The 11,221-nt window shown below is 36.7% G+C and overlaps 1 protein-coding gene and 1 long non-coding RNA gene across 2 annotated transcripts; one reads left to right on the forward strand and one right to left on the reverse strand.

Moving 5' to 3' along the window:
* Nucleotides 1-1,231: 1,231 nt before the first annotated feature.
* On the forward strand, nucleotides 1,232-5,162 carry LOC108220520 (uncharacterized). The gene is made up of 2 exons (XM_064094119.1): nucleotides 1,232-1,623; nucleotides 1,748-5,162. Exon 2 carries the CDS (start codon nucleotides 2,134-2,136, stop codon nucleotides 5,104-5,106), a length of 2,973 nt encoding a protein of 990 aa, XP_063950189.1. The 5' UTR covers nucleotides 1,232-1,623; nucleotides 1,748-2,133; the 3' UTR covers nucleotides 5,107-5,162.
* Nucleotides 5,163-5,901: 739 nt separating this feature from the next.
* On the reverse strand, nucleotides 5,902-8,519 carry LOC108220521 (uncharacterized). Its single transcript, XR_001806746.2, has 3 exons — nucleotides 7,054-8,519; nucleotides 6,704-6,836; nucleotides 5,902-6,551 (listed from the first exon to the last, which is right to left on the reverse strand). It is a non-coding gene; the product is annotated as an uncharacterized LOC108220521 (long non-coding RNA).
* Between the last annotated feature and the right edge of the window lie 2,702 nt (nucleotides 8,520-11,221).

The raw sequence follows: 11,221 nt of genomic DNA on the forward strand, positions 1-11,221 counted from the left end.
AAATGATTTATTGTTTAAAATAAAGAAATAGATTATAAGTGAAAAATTGTCTTTAAGTTATTAAAGTATTTGGATAGAAGTTAATTAAGTGGGTGTTTGGGTGGAGTTTTTACAGCATCTCCAACGGTGCTCCTAAATCATCCCTTAAACAATAATATAAAATGTGGCTCTTAGTAAGTTAATACATTGAAAAACGTGAGAACTCCAATGCTACTCTTTATATTTGGCTCCTTATTCATATTTTATATTTATTTTATATCAATGAGAGGAAAAAGTTAACTAAAAGAGAGAGAAGATTGGAGGGAAATTAATATTATATTGAGTTAAGAGCTACTAGATGCTCTTTAAAAGAAAGGAGAGAGAGTAGGCTCTTAAATTTTTAAAGAGTTTCTAAGAGCCCATTGGAGCTCTAATTCTTGACTTGCTCTTTATATTTAGAGTTAAGAGCTTGTTTAAAGAGCCCATTGGAGATGCTCTTAAGCCCTACTTCTGGAATTATAAGTTAGAAGAACCTATTCGTACCGTTTGTGTAAAAAGTCGAAAAGCACTTATAAAAAACTAAGAATTGTAGCTTTTGTTTCAAGATTTTTACTTTTTTCCAAACACTTTAATCACTTATAAGTTATAAGTCTTAACTAACTTCTAACTTTTACTTCACTTTTTTTACTTTAAGCAAGAAGCACTTATTTTAAACTCATCCAAACTGCCCTTGTATGTGTTACAAGAAGCTCCATCCTAAAATAAGTTAAGCTTCCTAACTTTTTTTTTTCAGGCTTCTGAAGTTTCAATACAAGTGCTTCTCAAAACTAGCCAAACAGATCCATCTAAGAGCCCACATAAGTTCATTTGCCAAGCACCCAAGCTGGCAGTCAAAACCTTAACACATACCAGTAAACATGTATCCTTAATTCTATGATGAGCCCAATCTAGCATAAGCTTTCATATATGAGAGATGATTGCTACCCTCAAATAAATACTAGTACTGCTACTACAAAAAGTTTCAAATTATTAAAATGATTCAGTCCTCAGTTGACTGGTCTTGGCCCAGTTATCAGAGCAATAAACAATGTCAGATTAGTTAATCATACATAGAAATAAATATAACAAACAAAAAAATATATAATATCTCATCAATTTTGTTTCTATTCCCAGACCTAAACCATTAAAAACCACACTTACTGCCCACCATCAACAAGGTGTCTGAGCCTTCATCTCCCAATGCCTTTTTCCCATTTCTTTCTCTGAGTTCATTCTGACCATTTTTTGGCTTCTGTGAACAAGATATAATAAACCCCATGTTAGATTTACTGTTTACCATAATTGTATATTACTAAAAAATTGAAATGAACAACACATAAAACAAAACCATGCCCTAAACCCAATGCATCTGAATATATATTGTCCCTTGTTTATTGCACCATTTACACCTCCCACCTTCTTTAACCATACTTTATTTTCAAATTCTTGTACATTTAACTATACACAAGATTCCCCATCTGGACAGCTTGTCGACACAAACACACAGAGGCCTTGTTTTCTTGGTTGCTGCAGCCTGCAAGGAGGCTTCATTCTCTCTTCTTTCACCATTTGAATCTCAAGTCCATGTGCACTCAATAGTTTTAAGTAAGTTTTTCTCTCACTCTCACTTGTTCATTCTAGATCAAATCAACCAATGTGTTTCAAATTTCCCTGTACTTGTGCATCAAAGTTGTGATTTTTATCCTTGCAACCTTGTTTGAGTTAGCAGTGAAAAAATTGTGTAAGAGGAAGGCCCACAAGGGAAGAAGATGATGCATTATTTCACATGTTGATTTATTTTTCACACAGAAAGCCTCACTGTTGCATTCATCTTCTGCAAATAGTCTGTAGCCACAAGCCATACAACCTGTCAACATTAATTAGTGCAAAGAATCAAGTGATAGTTCCAGTTCTTTTTTCCTGGTCCCATTCCAGCCTAACCAGTTTTGTTTAAACACAACTAAAAGTTATGAACATGGTTCTTCATGAGACCCTTCACAATATTGACAGTAGAGAAAACAGTGAGGTGGGTTTCAGAATATAAGTCTCTTATTACCTTGTATCTTCTTCATCCATATTTCACAACAAACACCAAGCACCATTAATAATCTAGGCATGGAAGAACAATCGCCAGTGTCACTTTCTGGTGCTGAAATGGCAACCCTTGAAACCAAGACCCTCACTATCAAAATAGCCAACTCCAGCCACAAGCCAGGTAAAGAGATTTTAACAAACATCATCACAGATGCACAGTCACCAAACTTATACAGCTCAATTGCATCTTCACCTTATAACTCTCCCTCTCTCATATCTCCACCTTCTTCAGCATTTGTTTCAGCCCTTCAGTCTCCTTACATATCTCCTAGAGCAACTATCATCCCCACTCATATTAAAGAAAACACAACTACTCCATCTAGTACAACAGTTACTCACCCATCTACTCCAGTGTCGTATTGTGGCTCGCAGTCTGATGACATTCCGAGTACATCCTACACTCCCCCACCTGAAAGATGTGATTTTTCCGATGACACAAAGCTCAAAATTGTCACATGTGTACCTGTTCCGGGCCAAGAATCCGCTCCTCGGATTTCGTTTTCGTTTCCGGTTCCAAGAATGTCATTTGCTAAAGGATCTGTTTCACCTGCATCGAATGCCAAACTAAGAAGCTGCGATGTTTACATTGGTTATCACGGTCAAAGTCCCAACTTGATGCGCTTCTGTAAGTGGCTTAAATCAGAGCTTGAGCTGCAGGGCATTGCTTGTTTTGTTGCTGATAGGGCCAAGTACTCCGATAATCAGAGCCATGAAATAGCTGACCGTGTTATTTGCTCGGTGACATATGGCATTGTGGTTGTTACGAGTCACAGCATCCTGAATCATCATAGTTTGGAAGAGATTAGATTCCTTTCTCAAAAGAAGAACTTGATTCCATTGTTCTTCGACACAGATATCAATGAGATTGCAAGCCCTGTGAACCAAAATTCTCAGAATAAAGAATGTAAAGAAGCGATTGATGGCCTAATGAAGTCACAAGAGTTCATGCTGGAGGCAAATGATGGTAACTGGAGAAGTTGTGTAACGAAAGCTACAGGGATTTTGACGGGAAAGCTTGGAAGAAAGAGTGTTGTTGAGAAAGAAGTTGAAATTTTCGAGGACTTGCCACTTCCGAGAAACAAATTTTTTGTGGGAAGAGAAAAAGAGATACTGGATATTGAAACTGCATTTTTTGGGTGTGGGGAGTACTTTGAGCAAGAAACATCTTTACCGATTATTAGAGGAGGAACACCTGGTCAATGTGAAGGTTTAGCAGATGAAGAGAGTGAGGTTGATGCAGGTAGAGGAAGGTACATAAATTTGGAGGTTGGAAAGTGCAAGGAGCCAAACTTGGAGGCTTGGATTGAACCAGTTATAGGAAGAAATTCTTTTAAGCGACTTAAATACAAAAAGTCAAAAAGTGGAAAATACAAAAGTTTTGGAAACAGCATTGTGTGCATAAATGGAGCTTCAGGTATTGGAAAAACAGAACTTGCATTGGAGTTTGCTTATAGGTATTCACAGAGATACAAGATGGTTTTGTGGGTAGGTGGTGAAGCTCGATACTTCAGGCAGAACATTTTAAATTTGTCTCTCCATATGGGGCTGGATGTAAGTGCTGATGCTGAGAAGGAACGAGGAAGGATCCACAGCTTTGATGAGCAGGAATCTGAAGCCTTCAAGAGAGTCAAAAGAGAACTATTTAGGGATATGCCATATCTAGTGATCATTGATAATCTTGAGACAGAGAAGGAATGGTGGGAAGGGAAGGATCTGCATGACTTGATACCAAGGAACACTGGAGGATCCCATGTGATTATAACCACAAGACTCTCCAGAGTAATGAACTTTGATCCCATGCAGCTTCAGCCACTGCCTTTATATGATGCAATGATTGTGATCAAAGGGAGAAGAAAGAAAGAATATTCGCCCTTGGAGATGGAGTTTCTAGAGAAGTTCTATGACAAATTAGGGAGGTCAACTTTTGGGTTATGGGTGATTGGTTCACTACTTTCTGAACTTACAATATCACCATCTGCTCTGTTCGAGGCTATAAATCAGCTTCCTCTGGAAGAACCTTCCAATTTGAGCACCACGGATGAACAATTCTGCAGAAACAATCTTTTCTTGATGAAAGCACTTGCCTTCTGCAGTGCTATTTTGCAGCAAACAAAAGGGACAAGAAACCTCCTTGCCTCAAGAATGCTTCTCGTCGGAGCTTGGTTTGCCCCAGCACCTATTTCAGCTAATTTATTAGCAACTGCAGCTAGGATTCTACCAGCTTCTTCAATTAACCGGCTCAGGAAGTGGACTAAATGTGTGAGCCTCGCACTTTGTTGTTCAGGTTGTTTAGCAACACAAACGTGGAAGACTGAAGAGGATTCAGCCTCAGTGTTGGTTAAACTAGGCTTGGCAAGGAAAGCCAACAGACAGCCTGGATATTGGATCCGATTTCACCCAATTACTCAAATATTTGGAAGGAGAAAAGGCGGCCTACCCGCTGCCAAGGCAACAATTCAAGGCATAAGAAAGACAGGAAACCCATTGGTATACTCAGACCACCTATGGGCCTCAGCTTTTCTGGTTTTCGGATTCAAATCTGAACCTCCACTAGTTCAACTGAAGGCTATAGATATGGTTCTCTACATCAAAAAAACAGCTCTTCCCCTAGCAATCAGAGCATTCACAACCTTCTCAAGGTGCAACTCAGCATTAGAACTTCTCAAAGTCTGCACCAATGTCCTCGAGGAAGTAGAGAAATCCTTTGTCTCTCAAATACAAGATTGGTGCCACGGATCTTTTTGCTGGAAAAAGAAATTGCAGTCAAATCAGAGGATAGACGAATATGTATGGCAAGACGTGACACTGTTGAAGGCTACACTTTTAGAAACCAGAGCCAAGTTGCTGCTGAGAGGTGGACATTTTGATAGTGGTGAAGAGCTATGCAGAACATGCATTAGTATCAGGACGGTGATGCTGGGGCATGGCCATGCTCAAACACTAGCTGCCCAAGAAACATTGGCTAAGTTAGTAAGAATGAGGAGTAAAATGTAATGTACTTGAATGTCCTTTTCATCTGAACAATCAATATTGATTCTTGGTGGGCTCCATTTTCTACTTTGCTTAACTTTCCAGTAATTTCCAAGCAGCCGAGCCTGCTGATAAGACCATCTCCAACCCATAACACCATTTTGGTGTGAAAAATACACCAATTTGGTGTGAAAACTACACCAAATCAAAATTTCACTCCAACCCATCAACACCATATCTTACACCAAAAAGAATCTTTTACACATTAAATGGAATATTCTCTCTTTTTAAGTTATTTATATCATTATTGAATTTGTACTTAAATTTTAACATGTTCAATAAACAAGGACCTAAAATAATTATAAATTTATTAATAAATTCAAGAGGACAACTTAAATATATGAATCCCCATGCTCTTCCCATATGTGCTCGATCAAGGCGTGGCGAAGTTCAAAATGAGCTTCCTTATCTTTAATTTGTCGATATCTACTAAGAAAATCTTGAAATTCGTCATCTCCATTTCTTTCCATTTCGACAGCAGCAGAAGATGTTTCCACATAATCATGTACATGCAAATTCAAGTCTCGTTCATCCTCAACTATCAAGTTGTGCATGATAATACATATGTGAGGTAAATTTAATCACTTTGTATTTTATTTTTAATCAAATCTATTTAAAAAACATATCTTCTATATAAGAATATAAATTTATTGATATTTGGAAATAAATAAAAAATTGAGTAAAATAGTAAAGAAGGAAAATTTAAAACAATTATGATTAAAGAATAAATAATAAAACATAAGACAACTTTAATGGGACATAGATGGAATAATTTTGTTTTCATTAACATATGTGAGGGTATAGTAGGTATTTTGGAAAACTCCAAATTTGGTGTAAAAGTTGCACCAAATCAATACTTGACACCAAATTTGGTGTCAACCAATTCATTTGGTGTCAACTTTACACCAATTTGATGTTGGGTTGGAGTGAATTTGACACCAAATTTGACACCAAAATGGTGTTTTGGTGTTGGGTTGGAGTTGCCCTAAGTGGCACGGTGTTGTCTTGAGCTGGGGTCATAACAGTTTAGCTGAGCTAGAACACAATAAATCTCAGCTCGCTAACTACTTCACATATAGGCTCGTAAACTTTTGCTAATAATAGTAACAAATACTTATATAGAACAAACAAAAATTTGAAGTCAAACAATCAACACTTTACTTATAGAAACAAGGGACCTTATCCGGGGTCTTATAACATTTAGGACTCCCCCAGTTGAATTGCATAGTGATGTGAGATATAAAAGGATGTCTATTGAAGACTCACAAAAAGAAATAAAGGGTCGAAATTGAGCTTCACTTTATACTCAAGATAATAAGTGGTCAGATCTTACAGTATCCAGCTGCCAATTACCAGTTATGCATGACAGATTTCAGACCAAGTATCCTTTCATATTGTACCTATTTTCCCTGCAGAGATATCAAACCGAAGATAAAGATTTAAGTTATGCTATATCCATCCCCAGTTTGCTTTGGTAATCAAGTTTACTGATCTGAAGTGCATGTATTAGGAGTTTACATGCTATTTTTATACCGGAATATAATCACAATTCATTACTTACAAAGAATAAGCTTCACACTGCATCTTCATTTCAAAATCAGCAAATGTGTGCAGACTTATAGTCCATATGTGATATACTCCCGGCTATTCACTCCTTACGGCTTTACAGGCATCTCGAGTTTCATTGCTGGAATCTGATACAAATTGTTTACAACCTATTTAACAAATGAGAAAAGTAAAGAACAATAGCAGAATGAACATACACAGCAGCAGAACATATGTACATTAAACAATTCAAGTTTCAGGAGAATAGGAAAGTGGTTTATCAATTGGCAATTAAAATTTTGTAAATTTAATGCATCCTCTAGATTGTTTTAGACTTCCTCATTAGATCAACTGTTTTAACCATACCTTAAGATCAAGCATTTAAAACGGAAAGAAAAAAACTCCTTTTTCCACTGCAACCCATTTGGCATTTGCTGTACCTACATCATTTGGCCTGTTTGAAGAAAAGGACCAGCCTTCACCTGGGTATTTTCAATTATTCAAATCTTGGTCCTACAGCTTTGTCAATGTCACAAGGCCATACAAGTACGAACCGCATATACTATTCTGAATTTCAAAAAATACAATAAATGAACCGGTACGATCATGAAAAAGAAAAACAACACCCAAACAAATTATATAAATAGAATTGCACAAACAGCTCCACAAAATAATTCATTCCACTGCATAGCAAATTAGAACAAATATACACACTATAATCCCGCTCATAATATAGATATTTGCAGAACTATTATTTATCACATTTCCACGAAGATACTATACATAAAATTTAAAACTAAAATCTTGTAGAATTTTTATTTGTCACATGACCTTTCTACGAACAAGCTATAAATAAAATATTAAACAAGAATCATAATCTCATGATCTTACAATACATGTAATTTTAAACAAGAATCATTTTCAATTGTCACCTGATCTCCCTACGAACAAACTATACATGAGATTTTTAACTTCAATCATCATTTGTCACAAGACTATTCTTCGGACAAACTACACATCAAATTCCAAATTTCCACAAAAACCAATCAGTATTATTATAACAACAAAAAAGGGCCAATACCAAAACATACAATTCATAATAAAATGATCATTCATTACACAACAAAACCAAATTAAACATACTCGGTACATCTAGCTCGGGAAATCCTAAACTCTATTAACACTGGGAGTGGATTGAGCGTTGATCAACCCCGAATGAACCGCATCATTCTCATCAAGAAACACACCCTCGGGAATACGAAGCATACAATGTACAGCCACAATCAAAATTCCGACACTGACCCCAATCAACAAAGTATTGAAAACCCCCGTAAACCAAAGCACCGCCACACTAACCACCGCTAATCCGATCATCACCGCCTGCTCAGAAATATGGTGGCCCCCAATCACAATCTGATCCTCTCTGCTGAACCAAAGCAACAGCCACAAGAAGAAAACAGAGGCAATTAGCAAGAGATATAGGGGAGAGCCCAGAAGCGAAAAGGCGCCGCATAAGGTGATGACGATGGCGTAATTGATGCCGAAGTACTTGGAGTTGAGACGGAGGCGTGACGTGGCGCCGGCGAGGGAGTCGGGACGGGAGCATTCGGAGGCGGAGGCGAGGAATTCCGGCCAGGGACGTTGGCGGGAGTAAGTGGTGGAGAGGTTCTGGAAGGATCGGGAAATGGCGGCGGAGAAGGAGACGGGGATGGTGGTGTACGTGGAGTCGGATGATGCTCGCTGGGGAGGCAGCATTTTGCGTTGACTTTATTTGACCACAACTGCAAGCAACTAAACTAGAGTATCTACGATGAAGTTATAACCGAGTTAAGTATAATCGTTCGCTAATTAGTATCGGTAATATATTAGATAAAATTTATTGAACTGTAAAAGCATCTCCGGCCATCGAAAACAATTAACTAAAAGGTGAGTTGACATACTAAAAATAAAAAAATTTAATCTAACAGCTCGAAAAACTCAACTTCAATCATACTCAGCTGTTGTCTATAATTTTAGTCAATCTCCTATGGATGACAAAATTTGTCGAATCTCTACAAGTCAGTAAAAAATCTGTAGGAAGATTGCACATCATTTTTACCATATTGAACTAATATATTCTATTTTAACAATAACGTTCTTCGTACGGATTCCTCCAACAGTACTTGCTATTTACCTTGCTTTCTTATCAGAGTTGAGTTGATACCTCTTTAATTACAAATAGGCTAAACATGTGCCTTTCATGTATTAGCTACGCTTTAACTTCGGTCATCTTTATAATTAAACTCGCTTTCAAACTTAGACCCTATATATTCCGATAAGATGTTTATATACTAATTGATTTAAGATCTCACTATCGAAATCAATAATTAAGATAATAATTTTACTATCTTAATTTGTCGAGATTTGTTATTTGACAATACAAAAAATAAGTTAAATTGTAGAAGGGGGCTGAATAAAATCTACAAAAAATTTCAACTAATTTTTGCTTAACAGATTATGTTCAAACACAAAAGATATTTAAATCTAAACAGAAATTATAAGAACAAGGATCTTAAAATTTTAAGGTGGATTGTTTGATCCACCTGAGAGATTTTTAAATTAAGAACCTTCCAAGTAAAATACTTGGATGCTTACAAGAAGAAAATGAATAACAGAAGCTTACAATATTTTGCTTGCTATCTCTACTGCTTTGCTCTTCAGTTCTAAGTGTATGGATACATTGAAATGAAAATTACAATGTGAATATATACGAATACAAATTAGGGTAGTCTGCAAAAGTGTTTTCCAACACCTTTCTAACCATTACAAATGTAGAATTTCTTGGACTTGATAGTACAAATGGCAGCTTGAATTTCTTGTTGCTTTACTATAAATGGTAGGCTTCGAGGTTCTCAATATTTGACTAAACTGCTTTTGATTTAGTTTCCAAAACTGGTGCAGCACCTTTCACATCAACCCATGTGTTTTTTGTTATATGGGGGAGAACCCAGAAGCGAAAAGGCGCCGCATAAGGTGATGACGATGGCGTAATTGATGCCGAAGTACTTGGAGTTGAGACGGAGGCGTGACGTGGCGCCGGCGAGGGAGTCGGGACGGGAGCATTCGGAGGCGGAGGCGAGGAATTCCGGCCAGGGACGTTGGCGGGAGTAAGTGGTGGAGAGGTTCTGGAAGGATCGGGAAATGGCGGCGGAGAAGGAGACGGGGATGGTGGTGTACGTGGAGTCGGATGATGCTCGCTGGGGAGGCAGCATTTTGCGTTGACTTTATTTGACCACAACTGCAAGCAACTAAACTAGAGTATCTACGATGAAGTTATAACCGAGTTAAGTATAATCGTTCGCTAATTAGTATCGGTAATATATTAGATAAAATTTATTGAACTGTAAAAGCATCTCCGGCCATCGAAAACAATTAACTAAAAGGTGAGTTGACATACTAAAAATAAAAAAATTTAATCAACAGCTCGAAAAACTCAACTTCAATCATACTCAGCTGTTGTCTATAATTTTAGTCAATCTCCTATGGATGACAAAATTTGTCGAATCTCTACAAGTCAGTAAAAAATCTGTAGGAAGATTGCACATCATTTTTACCATATTGAACTAATATATTCTATTTTAACAATCTAAAATATTAATAACATACTATTTTTAAATTATAAACAACCAATATAGTCAATATCGTGAAGCAAAATGTCTTACAGGTTCAACAAATTTTACATAGTGGGTGTTTGTGTACGGCTTAAAAGCCCAGCTTCTGGATTTATAAGTTAGAAGCACTTATTCGTACCGTTTGTGTAAAAAGTCAAGAAGCACTTATAAAAAGCTAGGAATGCTAGCTTTTATTTCAGGACTTCTACTTATTTTCCAAACACTTTAATCATTTATAAGTCTTAATTTGCTTCTAACTTCTACTATACTTTTTTATTTTAAGCAAGAAGCACTTATTTTAAGCTCACCCAAACGGCCCCATAATGTCTTACAGGTCTCATTTAGCCAACGATTATAACCAACACCGTTGGAGATGCTCTAAGACATTTTGCTTCAATGGTATTTGCTATATTGGTTGGCTATAATTTAAAAATAGTATGTTATTAATATTTTAGATTATTAAAATAGAATATATTAGTTTAATATGGTAATAAATGATGTGTAATCTTCCTACAGATTTCTTACAGACCTGTAGATGTTCGACAAATTTAGCCATCCATAGGAGGTTGTCTAAAATTATGGAAAACAGCTGAGTATGGTTGGAGTATGAGTTTTTCAAGCCGTTGGCTAATTTTTTTTATTTTTAGTATGCCAACTCACCTTTTAGCTAATGGCTTTTAATAGTTGGAGATGCTGTAAGCACATTAGGGGGTCGTTTCACGTTTGATTCACGCCTTTGTGGTATCCGGTATGAGTTTTGTTCACTCCAAACCCATATCTGGTGTTTGGTTAGATTTTCTTTTCCTTCAAACACATATCTCAAACCTACAAGATATGAAATTTTCATACTCAAGGTGAGAGGTGGGTATGAAACATAGGTTTGA

This window comes from Daucus carota, chromosome 5 (genome assembly GCF_001625215.2).
Source record: "Daucus carota subsp. sativus chromosome 5, DH1 v3.0, whole genome shotgun sequence".
In the NCBI taxonomy this organism is placed as follows: Eukaryota; Viridiplantae; Streptophyta; class Magnoliopsida; order Apiales; family Apiaceae; genus Daucus; species Daucus carota.

Excerpts from the sequence above, each read along its gene's own strand:
- LOC108220520 (XM_064094119.1), top strand. The coding sequence starts at position 2,134 with ATGGAAGAACAATCGCCAGTGTCACTTTCTGGTGCTGAAATGGCAACC.